Raw genomic sequence first — 15,773 nt, 5'->3', positions numbered from 1 at the left:
AATATCTCGATCCATATTCCTGTCTTTTATTAAAAAGTTGGCTGAGTGAAAACACTTCCACTGAACTTCACATAACCCTCCTCTAACTTCTGCAAAGCTCAGGCCCTCCTGGGAGGAGCACAAACTAAAATCCAGCATTTGAGCTCACAAAGGCGCAACAAGGCCCAGAAGAGTGGAGCTTTTACTATCATACGGTATACGAAAGCCTCAAGGAGCAGACTTCTTTCCCAGGTAGTGAGAACTTCCTCAAGCTTATTTTTCAGACTTTTCAAGTTTCTAAGACCATTAGCCGGCTCCCTGGTGGTTTTTGAAAGCATTGCCGCTAATTGAATTAAGCGGTTTGGTTTGGATTCAAGCGTTTTTGAGAGTAAATCAGTTAAGGCAATGAAATCCTCACTATTTTCTAATACCAAGAAGACTCATGAATGTATGTGTAGACCATTGCTGCAAATTGGAAGTTAAAAGGAGAGGAGTTGATCTTCCTAATTAAGGGTTAAACCAGTCTAAACAAGGTAAAAAAAAATTTTGTTTTAAAAAACCTGGTTGGGAGACATGAAGCATTTATGTTGTCCATTTTTCCTTCAATCTTCATACACATTAGAAGTGTGGGAGAATCTTATTTTAGGTATTGAGATGTCCCTAAAGCAAACTGTGCCATCTCTGGAACTGCGGATACTATGGCCACTAGCTGCTGTCAGTAAAATTGGTCAAAAATTAACTAATTTAAGTAGATTAATGTTTACATTATTTCACTTCTAGTTTTTGCTTCAGTTTCTGAATTAAATCATGTTTAATGTTTGCTTAGTGTTTCCTTTAGTCTTATTCAGTCTTGGAGCTCAAAAATGTATTTTAATTTCCATGATACATGGATAGGTCATTAACTTTGCAGATTCTGAAATGTCATCATCCCTATGTGGTAATTCTTGCTTCAAGAGAAGCACAGCTTTAAAGTTTTGTAGTGCATCTCATATGCACTACAAAAGTGCATATAACATGACATGTCTGATTTGATTAAAAAAAAAGATAAATTAATTAAAAGGCTGATCATAACTTGTTTTTGTTTCATACTTTCAATAATTATGTATTTTGTGACTTAAAGTACTGAAAAATATATAAATCTCTGACAAAGTTTTCACCAGGTAGATCACCTTTTCAGTTTATTTTCTAATGTAATCTGTTTGTTTATAGCTTTTCTGCTTTTATGAATTGTACACTAAGTCAAAATAAACTGTGAAGAGTATTTTTCTCTCTCCCTGATTAAGTATAAAATAGCTGGTTAATAATCAATTGGACTACACTTTTATTATTTTCACTGTAATCAATATAGTTGAGAGATGTTGCCTTAAAGCAAGCAAACCTATAATATCATTTATAGAAATGTGCCTGTATCATATAAATATTCTTTTTTTTTATTTTGCCCTTTCTCTAAATGACGACAATCACTGGGAATCACTGGGATTATTAATAGACAAACAAAAAAATCTACAGAACATTTTCTACGTTTACACCTGCATAAATGCAAGCTGAATCTAACAAACATTTGAAAGTCAAATTTGTTGACATCCAAAATTCGTATTTTAATCAATTCCACTTTTTAAATATTGTCAACTCGAAACACTCTTGTTTTTTTAAAAATAGGACAAGTGGTCCTCCTTTGGAATCAGCTGGGGGAAAAGTTTAATCCCATTGAAGGGAGCCAAAGCCAGACATTTAGCTCCTCACAGTGTAGAATACAAGATTATAAAGCCTGATATAGCCCTTCCACCACCCGTTTATTTTTATCCTCTATTAAGGCAGCGATATCCTTAAAGGCTGCCAAAATTATCCTGCAAAAAATGCTGACTGGGAAATATGAAAGGTTCCAGGCGGCTCTAGTAAGCAATCTGTGCGCATGGTGGAGCAATGTGACTGCTGTGCTTGCTATACCAACAGGGGTGACCCCGGCTGGATGGAGAGGTGAGGCTAAATGAAAGTCATCCCCAGATCTTGTGGGAGCCAAGTCTGGAATACAACAGCTCGCTCCGGAAGATCAGACTTAAGTGGTGCTTTGCATCTGTGCATGCAAGCAGATTTATTTTTAAAGCACCCTAATTAATATTCAGCTAATTTTTTTGTTTGTTTGTACAGGATGCACCACGCAAAAAACAACAAGAAGGGAACTTAATCTTGTCTTAAACTGATGGTGTGATTTTGTAATGAGCATCTTTACGTTGGGAATCACTGGGATTATTAATAGATAAACATAAAAATCTACAGAACATTTTCTGTGGCAAGTTTTCCAACAGTTGACAGGGAAAGAAGGGTGTTACACCTTACACAGTTTGCATTGTTACATGTAAAAGAAGCTAGTTAAAACCTGCCAACTACATACAAAAGAGACCCATGTTGAAGTTTTTAAATTTATTTTTCTATTTAATCTGAATTAATAGAGAAGGAAATGAGATTTTTATTATTTGAGTTGTGAACTAAAAGATTTTTTGCCCAGGTCTTATGAATAATTATTCTCTCCTGTTTTGAGTTGTTACACTTTTAAAAACAAGCTAAATATTGCTACATTTTTAGATTAAAAATAAAAGCTACGGTTTTTTTCAAGGCCATTAGCAGTACCTACTTGTGTTTGCAGAGGACCTAATTATTATTTTTGAGAGTTCATTCCACATTAAGAGCTGGAACAGAGGAGACTCTGATGTTTTGTGACTGAACCTGACAAGCATTTATACTTGTCTATACTGATTACATGATGCAATACAGGTGAGTAAATGAGCAGATGGAAAACAGGTGTAGGGGGTTGAAAACATGCACTGAGGGAAAAGTAACATTAGACATCAGGAGACAGAAATAAATGAAACTTGAGATGGAACAAAATAAGCAACATAAGCAAATTAGGCTCAAAGTGCAACCAATTGTGAGTTACACAAGCAAGCCAAATGGTAGTAACAGTTTTGAACGCTTTTATTGAAAAATTAAATCTTTAAAAACCTTAAAAATATCACAGTAGTATGTTTTTCTTACTTTCAGCATCCATATAAGTACGACAAATTATTCTTTATTAATGTTTCATGAGCACTACACCACCCCCTCATCAATATCTACTTAATATTTGTCTGAGTTGTGCCTGATACTAAACACATCTGAAGAAAGTTGCACCTTTCACCGTGGACAGCCTGTTTTCTCTGCAGTGCTTGAAGCAGCAGTAACTGTGCTACATATGCAGAAGCTTCATAAAGCTGTAAACAAATGACACCAAAACACCCATCATTTATTTATTTTATTTTATTTTATTTTACTAGCTGCCATATTAGAGTGAACTCAAGATGAATGTATTGATCCTGTTCCTGGATGGGAATGACACAACCTGGCTTTCGCCATAAAGGTAACTCCGTCCAGACCTTCCACGTCAATGAGCTGGGAAAAGATTCAACCAGTATCTATTGAAAGCTTGAGCCGTGAGCTGCAATTGATTTTGTTTATTTTGGACGTGATTAAGCACAACAAAGATGGCTTGCTGTTTATGTCAGGATCAAAGCTTTCAGGGGCATAAGGTTAGAGAAATGCCTTCAAAATAATAAATGTATACGGTATGTGCAGCATTTGATGATTACATTTAACAGAACCGAAAGTGGACAATGTGGAGACAAGACAATTGTGGTACAACACAACATATTTTAAATCATATTATCAAAAGTACTTAAGATCTTCTTTTATGAGACTAAAATAAATGTGTGAAAATCTGAGTCCAGGTTTTAAAAATGTAAAAGATGCAACACAATATATTTAGCTGTACTTATTGATGAAATATGGAATGATATTTGACCCCAGTGATGCAGTGTTACACAAAAACCATGTCCACAAATATGACCAGAGGTTCGAGCACCAATTCCTCTGCCTCTTTATGTGAGTCCAGTTCTCTCAATCAAGACATCGCAGCCTTGCCACCGTCCTCTGATTAACTCTGCAGCTCTTGTAGCTGCGTTTTAACGCTCCTTGGTGAAATGAGAAATTAAGAGGCAAGAGATAGAGGCTAATGGCATTTATTAACCCAGCGTGAGCTTGCAGCGGTCCTCCACACAGGCTGCTCCAGTTTCTGGAGGCTTCGCTGTACGGAATAGCCCGGCAGAGAGAGAGAGACAGAGGGGTGAGGTGGAATGTAACAAAACCCCAACAAATGCACCCAGCTGATTAATGGAGCCCTGTGGCTATAGCAATTATCCCTCTCCACACTCCTCCGGCAGACGAGCCAAACAAGTGTGTGGCAGTGAGAGCAAAGTGTGTGAGTCATGTTTCTGTGCAACTTGTGTTACCTTGATAAAGGCTCGACAAGAGTTTGTTGTTTTAACGGGTTGCAAAGGTGGAGCTGGACTTTTAAAATCACTTTTTGGCAGCTTATTCTCTGTAATATATATTGTCTGGTTTGTGCTCCAAGTGGCATATTTTTCTATTTGTTTATCTTGATCATTTGTTGCAACCACGTAATAAAGATGTAAGAAATTATTTTATGACCCTGATATTTGTTTTAATTTACTGTTGAGCTATAGATTTGTATTAGTTTAAATCAACTTTCTAAATAATATATATGAAAACAAAGAGGGTGCATCTGTTTTATAAGTTTCTGCAGTCACAAGGAAGAAAAAAAGCAGCTTTTTTTGTTTGGGAAACTCAATTACATAAAAGCAACGCAGCAGGAGATCACATTCCTCACTCCAACATTTTATGTATTAAGCCTACTACTTATTGATTGTTGCACCTTACACCAAGCTTTTGATTCAACAGGCTGTAAAATCGCATCGCTACCTGACCTAGTTTCGTTTTTCAAAGGTTCCCATTGTACTTTCCATTTATTAAATTCCTTTGTTCAGCTGTTTTCTGCTAAATTAAGACTATTCTAGACACTGGGAGACACAGGAGATCGAGGGAATACTTAGCTGACAATGAAAAACAGAGAAATGAGAGCAAATTACAAACTCCACATGCACATACTGGTTGCTGTCCAGTGCAACAAAAAATGCTTACATGCAAATTTGACTGTTTCTTCATATGATAGGTGCATTTTAGGCTCAATGAATTTACTGTAAAATATCAAACATCTCCCAAACATCCGGAAATCAATGTAGTGAGGCGGAAGGAGAGGGGAGAATATAAAAATAAGAAAAACATACACAAACATGCTAAAAGAAAGCTAGTAAATTTTTTACTATAGTAGTTGTTACTTATTTTCATACTGTAAACAAGTGTCTTTTTTTATTTTTATTTGTTCAGGCCAATGCATTTCTTTTATTTGTTTATTTTTATTTAACTTTTTATTCACTTCTTTTTTGGTCAGTGAATTTCTAAATCTTCTAAGTCAATTCCCATCAATAAATTGTAGTTCAGAGTAGTTCAGTAAAGAGCAGTTCAGCTTTTCAGGCTGGAGATAAGTGTGCATATCGTTTAATCTAGGAAACGGCATACAAATTCATTTAAACAAGATCTGCTCCTTTGTCCAGTCCTGATCTGAAGCCATACATGTCCGCTGAACATTAGTTCTGTTCCCTCTGCCTCATTAAAAACATAAACACATCTCTTGTATTGATTACGTCTGGATGTCTTAATCAGATCAGCAGGAATATTTTGCGTTTTCTACTGCAGGAAAGTACACTGAATGCCAAAATATTGATCATGTTTTATTTCAGACTGCGCAGTTCTGTCATTAAAGCAATCGCCCTTTGGTCCAGTGACTCTGATATGGAGTGACATGAAAAGAAAACATTCAAATTCATAATTCCCTTTTTTTTTTATTTAAAAGACTGAAGGGAAACAGAGTCTGTCCTCAGGCTTCTGGTGACACAGGCACACCATAATCAATAAGAGCGTGTGATGGGTTTTGCATCGATCAGGAAAATGTGGGTTGATGAAGTGGGTTGGGAGGATTGGGCCGCGGAGCTTTGGCTTCCCTCTGATGGCCGCCGCACCACACAGCCGACGTAAACATCCACTCAAACTTCTGTGCTGTCAGCTTCAGAGGCTGTTATCACTATTTATTTGGGAATCCTGCCTCTTGCAGGATTGGTGGATCTTTCACCCCTGCACAGATCGCAGAAGTGCCGTGGGAAGCAGCTGTTGCTGCTTCAAACGAGGGCAGGCGGTGGAAAAGCCAGACCTGTGGTGGAGAGGATAAAAGACTAAAGGGAACAGTTTAACTCTATAAGCTGACTCTGAGCCCTCGAAAGCCAAGTAAACAGACCTGTAAGTCAGCCTCAGTGAACATGCTTATCCCTGCAATGTGTAAACACTGAAATCTATCTATCTATCTATCTATCTATCTATCTATCTATCTATCTATCTATCTATCTATCTATCTATCTATCTATCTATCTATCTATCTATCTATCTATCTATCTATTTTAAGGGGGTCTGCCCGTGTTTTGCTCCCTTGTGAATGGACACAGACTGGTTGCCCACTAGCCCATCTCAGTCCTGTAATCGTTCACTCCCATTGGCTGCTTCCAGGACATCCTTCCCCAAACCGACCAATAACCCTCAGCTCTGCGCACCCCAACCACTCCTTCCTCATCTTAAAGAGCCCTATCGTCTTCAATGGAGACCCAGTCGCTTCACTCACTTTACTCAGCCAGAGAGCACGCTTTCTTCTCTCTCTGCTGCTGCTGCTCTCCATCCATCTGTCTCTTCATCTTTTTATTCTCTCTGTCTCTCCATCCATCTCTCCTCCTTGATTCCCTGTTCCCTCTCTTTTCTTTGCATTTGCTTTTTCCTGTTTTTCTTCACTTTTTTCCTCCTCTTCAGAAATCTTGAATGTTCAGCACTTGTTCAGACTGGAGTTTCGTGACCCAAGGAAGAAGATTTATTTCCTTTTTATTTGCTACTTTGAGAGAGTTGGAGGAAGGAGCAAGGCGAGACCCTAATTTGTGACAATATGAGGAGCTGATCTCCTCTTCCAGCTTTTCTCCAGCTGTTCGTCCTGTTGTTCTTCATTCATTGTTTTTTTGTTTTTTTTTTACTCCAACACCTGGAATGCTTAATGTGGACTGATGGATGTTTCTGAACTGTGCATCCCAGATCCCCTCTGCTACCACAACCAGTGAGTGTTCCTCTTTACTCATCTTTCTGTCCTTTGTTCTTTGTGTCAGTACTTTTCAACAAAGTAAACATCAAAACTGTTACTTACAAGACAGAAAGAAAAGAAAAAAAACTTGGCTCCTAAAGTAAGCATTCCGACAGAGGAGTACGTCTCTGTATGGGACATCCGATGTCAGAAATCTCAGCTGCAGCAGCAAAGTCTGCAGGGAGTCCGGGATGCACGGCTGCACCAGAACGGTCCAGCTCGGCTTCAGGATGCAACATTTCAGAGCATTTATTGAATACTATTTTACACTGTAAACATGTAGTCTGGTAGAACACATTGTGGCTGCACATTAGCTTGGATGACAGACAGTAAAAACTAAGTTTGGAAAAACTAGAAAAGTTTTTGAAGGGCTTTTTCTTTTTTTTGCTGCACCGATAAAAAAACAACAGGATTGACGGTTTGGTGTTGTTTAGGATTGATAGAACATCCTGGATTAAATAAACTTCATAAAAAAGAGAGATAATGTAAGATTAAAATTGTTGCTCACTTCTGCCCTCACTTTAAAACTGACCAGATCAGACAGCATGAAACAGTTTTAAGAATTTAATACTGTTTTCCCTTTACACCCAGAAACAAGCTTTTTCAGAAAAAATAAATAAATAAAATGGATATTTTTTGGCTCTAAATTTGACTGGCAGTTGTTTCCATTGCTTTAATCATACCAAGCTGGAGCATGACAAATAAAAATGACCCAAGTGTTATTCTATTCACAAAGAGCTGCTTGTTTCAGGGCAATTTCTTTGGATTCATTTTTAAAAAGTTGAATATTTGATGCTTTTGCTAATTTACTTTGTAGTAAAGTATGATCAGTGCATATCTAAACACACCTGTGATTTTTCATTCTAGGACATAAAAATGTTTTAGTATTAAAAACAATAAACTGTTGACAGCATTAGCAAAACATATATTTTCTGGTGTGCTGTTGGACTTAATTCAGTCAGCAAAGTCATATAAGGTGTAGTTTACCCAATAAAGGGAAGAGAAACTTTTGCACTTACAATATGCTCAACTTTTTTTGTAGATTTTTATAGTTTTGTTTTGTGATTTATTTGAATCATTTTAACAAAATGTAAGTTCACATGTATTGCTGTGCATGTGTTCCAAGTAAAAAAAAAAATATATGTAAATGAGAAAAAACACCATACATACTTCATAATATGTTCTGACATTGTTCTGTTGTTTGGGGTGTGCAGGCGTGTGCGGGTGTGTGTTTGTGTGTGATATTACTTTCTTCCACAACATGTATTCTTCTTATGCTTTTCTAAAGCAGTAAATTAAACTTTTGGCATGACATTTACGTTGTCCCAGATTTTTCACCACCGGGACGTGAATGTGGTGTAGCTGCTCGACTGTTTGCAAACAAAAAATCTACACGACCGGCAACACACACACAGAGCTGTGCTGGGATCGGTTTGGCTCTGAAGAGTGCCATTAATCCCAGCCGAGAACTTTTGGTAAGACGACCTGCCTGGTAGCCGGAGGTGAGAGCTCTGATGGCGGTCCAGTTCTCAGACTTACTGTAGTATCTATTAATTAAACAAGCATGTTCCTCCACTGCTCCTTAACTGAACTTATATGAACTTGTTGGGGGTTTTTTTAATTGATAAAAATAAAATATTCTTCAGAAGCAGTGGAACAGCAAATAAAAAGTGCATCAGAGCTTCATGGGAATAACTGAAGAGAAGGAAACTGAAACGTCCCTTAACCCTTGTTTCAGTCAAAAATCAATACGTTCCTTTAGTACCGAGCACTTCTGCTTATTTTATGTGAAACTTTTAACTTTCAATTGTTTGAAATGAACAAACATTTGTAAGCTTAATTTCAACTGAAGAGCAGTCCTTTCAGATTTTACCACTCTCTTTGCTCACATTATTTATTTTTGGTCCACCTTTCTCACCTCAGTTTCCCTTCACAAACTGGAATGTTTAAGCGTTCAAACATTTTTACACGATCACAATTACACACATGAATATGTGAATTGCAAATGCATAATAGACCAAAGCATCGCGCTCCAACCTGATCTAAATTTGGCTGTGGAGACACCTGACAGTGTCTGTTAAGACGAGCACTTATAATGTTGTTCGTTCCTCCGCTGAAAGTAGAATGAATAGAAAACATTTCAATTCATGTAAACATTTAATGCAACATAAGAAAGCGGGGGCAGTGGATTTCAGTCAACTTTATTACATTCTTCTTGCCCAATTAGCAGGACATGTGGCTTTTTGCTTTTCTGACATGTTTTAGGAATAATACATTAGAAAAACTGCAGCCAAATATTTCCTATTGTCGCATGTTGCTATGAGGGAAAACGGTGAATTCACTGGGTTGCAAATATGAAGGAGATGGAGAAATTAGTCTTATTGTTACAATTCATGACAAATGATCAATGATAGAAAATAATTATGGATATTAGAGCAGTTTTTACTGTTTCATAAGTACCTTTTCTCTGCAATAATTAAATATATATAAAATCATAATGAAATAATTAAAAAATCCCTAGCAGCAACGTTAGAACAATCTAAACAACAACTCTGCATTTTAACCTCTTGATGCAGGAAGCTGTGTAACAACTTAGCGGCTTTGATTTAATGTTACCTGAAAAGTTAAGCCTAAAGATATTCATACTGTTGGCAGTTTAAAGAGTAAAATCATTTTCATTCAACCAAGAAGTCTGTTTCTGATAGGAAATTATACAGGCACTTCTGACAAGATTTATTGGCAATCAAACTATTCTAATAAACACTGGCCACCTTTTTTTTGCAAGTTTCTACTGAGACTTTGGTGATTTATCTTCAAGTTTCTGTGGTCAGAGGCCTCTTGACCATCACCCTAATCTTTAGTTCGCTCCACAGATTTTTTTTTTTTTCTCAGAATCAAATCAGGACTTTGACTGAGCTACTCAGAATATTACTTTAAGTCAGAACATGCATGTCAGTAAAATTAAAACATATACATTTACCTGTATGAATATGCTTGGACTTAAAATTAGGTAAAAATAAAGACAGTTACACAAGAAGTGATTTTTCTGTTACTTTTTTCTTCAATTAAAAGTAACTGTAAAGAGGAAACTATATGATGTAGTGTCTTTGAATGTGATTAATCTCTTCAGAGAATGGTCATGGTTTTAAGTCCTTCTCTATAACAAAATGCTTTACACTGCAGTTTTGAGCCCTAATGAAGAAATATTGTGAAATCTCTCTTTAACATAGAAAATAATAACTTTGAAAGAATTGGAAAAAAAAATTACCAAAGCCAAATTATATCTCCGCATTTTTAATAAAGCTTATGACAACTACTGAAAATGTAGGTATACCATGAAAAAAAGGAAATTAAAATTAATTTCAAAGTAAAACTAAGTAGGATGGAGGACACGGTGACTATACTGCGCTTATCGTGTGTGGACAAAAATGATCCGAACTCTTCCTGCTGCCATCAGAAGAAGTTTAATTTTCATGAATTCAAAAAAGAAATGGCCAGAATTTTAAAAAAACAACAAAAAAAAACTTTTAATCTTGGTGCTGTATTTTCTTCACAGCCAGCTTGTTTATTAATGGCTCAACACGCGGCTACAGCCAAGCTGTATTGGTTCACAGTGATGGTATGAGAGGCGAAATAACTTCATTACATGTCATGACCCCCCTTGATATAGATATATCCTTTAGGCAGCTTGTCAAGGACTTTGAATTCATGAGGATGTAGATGGATGCCGCCACCTCCTTTTTATGCATTTTTTTTTGCAGTGACTCCTCAGTGCAAACCTGAACAATATGCTCAGAGAGGATTTCTTAGAAGGAGTTTGTTTTATTGATCAAATGAAATTAGCACACAAACACAGAGAAGAGATGAAGCAGTTTGTCTAATCATGAAGCGTAACTCAGGCGAGATGTTTAATTTAATGGGCCTCATTGTAGATTTGCGAGGTCTCACATTGTGAACTTAATTCCTCTTCACCACCTTCATTTGCATTGTGTCAATTGACCGGAGCGCTTACTGTATGAGCTCGAGTCACGCTTGAAATTCAGCCCATGCCCTAATACCATTAGGCAAATGCAAAGTTGTGTCATTTACACATTTGAGAAGAGGAAGAAGAAGAAGAAGAAGAAGGAGGAAAAAAAGGAAAGCTGGAGGGGAAGGAGGGGTGAGAGAAAAGCCAATTTGTGCCGAACAAGACTCGGCTGTGATTATCAGTGGATGTTATTACTGTGGAGAAGCAGACGTTTGAAGGTTATGTTTCTGGGCAGTAATTGAAATGCAAAATAACATTAGGATCGATGGCCATCTCTGTTTATTTATGAAATCAATATCGTAACTGTCCCACATGAGTCCTCCTCTGATTCCCAATGACGGCTTAAGTCTCTGGTCGTTTATTCCCCCCCTCCCTCCACCACCACTGTCACCCCTGCAACCTCCGTCTTCTGTCTCTTTTTAAAAGGCAGTTAGGGGTGTGTTTGACTTTGCAGAGAGAGCAATTTCCTCGAGGTGGTTGGATGTGTATGTAGATGGGGGGTTGATACTCCAGGTAAGGAGACATCATCCATGTGGGAAATCTATGCAATCTCTCCTCGTGGCTGTGACATTGAGGAGGCCATATGCTGGAGGTTCTGTGTACTACGTGTTCGTGCATGTGAGTGTTTGCGTTGGGGACGCAGAAAATTAAACAAAGTACAATAATGCGGTATAAACCTACCGCTGGGACTTAGGAACTTAGAAGGAAAATACTAACTTTGAAAGTGAGAGAATTAGACCGAAACTCAAAGATCCTTTTTTTTAAATTATTCTAGCAAGTCAGTCTGTGCAGCTACATGTTGTGACAGGTTTCTACCCAGGGCAGTATAGGCCTGGGGGCGGGAAACAAAGGGATAAAAAGTGTCAACTGTGCCTCAAACAAATATTCCACAGTTTAGTTACAAGTCCAGACAATAAGAATAGCCCATTCCCAGGTCGTATACAGTATAAGAAATGTATGGAAATACACTCTGCAGGTCACTAATGTTTTAAGAATTTTTGAAGTAAATTAAAGGGGTATATTGGTGTTTTTTAAGTATTTATCTGGATCAAATTAACTATTTCAAATTTATATTTCAATAGTATTTGTAATTAATAAGTTCAAGATCACTCTTCCTTCAATCTCCAGGTCAAATAGTGAAAATAAAATTTCTACTCATTGCCTGCATGAAAACTAAAAACTTCCACTATTTTTACACCGTAAATGCGTCAAACATGCATTTAACACTTCTTTAGACTTCAACAAAATTCACATGAAGATTAGATTAGATTGATGCATAATTTAGGAGTCATTTTGTAATTCTCTTATTTTCTGTTGAATTTAAAACTCTTCCCTCTGTAATTTATATTAGCCCTTAGGAAAAGAAGACTGAAATTCTCCATTAGCAGCAAAATATGATTGTTCTCTGATTTCAGTCCCTAACGTTTCTAATAAAACACGTTTGCTGTTTTATACTTTTCTTGCTGTCAGACTGTGTGCTGTGTTTGATTGTTTGTAGAGCGGCAGGAAAAAAAAGGTTTGCCCAGGGGGGCTTTTAATGGAAGAACAACCACAGGATACATATATGTATCAATTTATGCTAAACTGATGCAAACATTATTCCATTCCTTTACGGATCTTTAACACTCCTATTTAATATTCAGTTTTAGGGTGATATTCAAAGTAAATGTCTCAAATAAGTTTTATTATATGAGGTTTCCATTGCAGGCTGGTAAAGAAGAGAGTAAGAATTTTATATTTAATTAGAAAATAAATCAGGATGAAAAAGTAAGAAAAGTAGTTCTTGTAAAATTGGTACAAATAAATGTGCTTTAAATAAATGTGTAGTTTTTCTTCTGATATATGAAGACTTAGTGGACATTTTTCCAACAAATAGAAGTGTAAGTACTTAATTAGTGAACAGAAAAATTATAAATAACACCTTCAAATGTACCAATTCTCCATGCACTTCCAGGTGTAAATACAATGCTGCACCTTATTTATACACTACAAAGATCCAGGGATGTATTTTCCTTATAAATAAATATTTGCCTTTTGTTTTGTTAAAAAGTGCAAAAACATATTTTCTTTTATGCTAGTTTGTTTTCCATTAAACAATTTTAGCTCCCCAAAAATGTCAGAATAAGAGACTCAGCACCTTCATTTTCCCGAAAGGAAAACTTTTCTTGGCGTAAAGTTGTGCTGGAAAAAAAGACTTGCATCAAATATAAACGTAGCAAGCAAATATTTTCCCTCTGAAATCATAAAGTAGACACAGAGGAGCAGAGCTTAAATAACGTAAGGCGCTCATTCAGTACAGCTTTTAACACAGTCACTGTAAATAAATAGTACAGGGTTTAAGATGAAAAAAACTTAAAATAACTTCTTAACAGCTCAAAGTGTGAAACCCGAAGATCTCCTGTATTAAACAAAAATTTTAAATTCTGAAAAATATGCTAAAATTTTCAGAAATCTTCTAAAGTTACACTTTCTTTTTGTAGTAATCTTAAATTTAAATACAATTAAATGTAGTGTGTATAATCTAAGCTTAGGAAACCACATCCATCCACAGCTTTGCTTCCTGACTACTGTACCACACTCGTTGTGAAACTCCAATACATCCAAAACTCTGCAGCGAGAATCCTGATGAGAGTGAAAACACAAAAATATCAGACCATTTCGTCACTTCCTTCACTGGCTTACCGTCTCTGATTTGATGCAAGCTCTCACTCTCAAGTTCAAATATGGAAACACACCTCACCTTACAGTCCTCTCACTCAAATCTCTCAAAAGGACTTAAAACATTTCTTTTTAGCAGTACATTTGGTTTTTCAATTATTAGGTGTACTGTTAACCCCCCCAAAAAAATTCCTACCTCTGGGAGATTTAGGTTGAAAGTTTTTGCTTTATTTACTGAAAATAATGTTAACTTTTTGGTGTGGCCCAGCCAGAGTTCAGTCTTGAATTTGTGGAGGAAGCTAAAAATTAAGCAATATACAAAAAGGTATGTCTGGTCAAAACATGCAATAAGCAGGTCAGCAATTATATAAAAGGTTTGATGGCTCGTCAATAAATGTTCAACTATCTTTTGACATGCCACTATATAGTAAGATGTAAATAAAACTAGACAGGTTTTTTTATATTTCTTTTACGTTGTTTTATTATATTTACAGATCTCATTTCCTTCAGAGAGAAACTTCTAGATTAGATTAACATAATTGTAAATGCAAGGGGTGTGAATACTTCGAGCTAAATTCTAATTCTCATTCCATTTTTCTGACTGATCTGGACTTCTTATGGATATAATTTTGTGCTTTCTATCAATAACTATAAATTTAATCCTTTCACTTCAGCTAAATGCTTTATTCTGTAATAGTTCAAGCTCATATCTATGTAATTTGTATTATAAATAAAATTGTGTTTAATTCTATTATATATTTTTCCTCTGTTAAAGGAGACTTAGACTGTGTGGTAAAGACAAGAAAATATTTTTTCTCCCTTTCATGACCTTTTTACTTTTATGTGTGAGCGCCTATATTTTTTTGATGACCTTGATTTATGATGCGAATACCCGCATCACCCCTGTGTGTTGTTGTCCCTGCTTAACTCTCCAGACGACATGCACAGCCACCCTTCCCGCCTTTCGCCACGCGTGACCATTCATTTCCCGGACACACTGATACCATGGACTAACGGCGTAATCTATGTGTTTTGTGGTTCGGGCTACTCAGTTTAAAGCTGATAGAGTTTGCCCCAAACAAGGACGGCCTATCATGGAAAGATTAATGAACTAATTTCATGCATGGCTCCTTGCTTCTGTGTGCTTCCATGTTTGGCTGTATGTTCTGCACAGAGATTTACGCTGCATTGCTTGCAACAAGCTTAACCCCAAATTTGACACTCACGTGTTTCCTTGGTGAGGAAATGTAAGATTAGGATACCTTCAATAAACACATGCTGATGATTCTTTCGAACATGTATGTTTTGGTTCTGGATGTCAATTTATTGTCGAAAGTTGCAGAATTAGATTGGTTTATAATTGACATACGCAAACATTAGAGTTTTTGTAAAGTGCCCCGCTGAGGAATTTTTGGGCTAGAAAAGAAATCACAGCTGACTCGTGTTGCTAACTTTAAGCTGTCTGGATGGCTCAGTGGTTTTCCGTAAGTAGTGAAGTCTCATTCTTGCCGTGTGATGGACAGACGGAAACCCGTGTCTGCTGCGTCCACAGTGGGACCGTCTCACAGCAGCAGAACAGAGAAGGCAGGTGACCTTCACGTCTGTCTGATGAGTCCTGCTTGTCTGCTCTGTTTGTACCATTTTTCTGTGCAGCGGAGCACACACCAACCTATTAGATATTAGGTGCAATGCGTTTGAGATAGTGTGTGTGTGTGTTTTGCCAAGGGATACATCGAGGAGGGTCAGGCTACACTTTTAAGAACTCCATGTCTCTTTATAATAAGAGGAAGAAAACCAAATTATGAAACTACGTACCTATTTCTGTCTGTGCGAATCGGTGGTTCGTGCCATTATTTCATTTGGACAGATCTGAAAGGACCCATTAGAAATTTCCATTAAACGTAACAAAAAACATCTCCCCAGCGTTGCTGTGTGCTAAGTGTGGAATGAACTACTTTTTACCAACGCCACAATGTACTATTCCATAGG

General features: G+C 36.8%; 1 protein-coding gene across 1 annotated transcript in view; it reads left to right on the top strand.

The window, feature by feature from the left end:
* Positions 1–6,593: 6,593 nt before the first annotated feature.
* LOC116734597 (steroid hormone receptor ERR2-like) overlaps positions 6,594–15,773 on the top strand; it is a 49,213-nt gene continuing 40,033 nt past the window's right edge. Inside the window, exon 1 of the mRNA XM_032586087.1 lies at positions 6,594–7,075. Coding sequence (XP_032441978.1) covers positions 7,026–7,075 — 50 coding nt within the window. The 5' untranslated portion in view covers positions 6,594–7,025. The remainder of the gene's footprint in view (positions 7,076–15,773) is intronic.

Source organism: Xiphophorus hellerii, chromosome 15, assembly GCF_003331165.1.
Source record: "Xiphophorus hellerii strain 12219 chromosome 15, Xiphophorus_hellerii-4.1, whole genome shotgun sequence".
Taxonomy (NCBI): Eukaryota; Metazoa; Chordata; class Actinopteri; order Cyprinodontiformes; family Poeciliidae; genus Xiphophorus; species Xiphophorus hellerii.
Note: the sequence above shows the minus strand (reverse complement) of the source record. Positions and strands in the feature narration are given on the sequence as shown.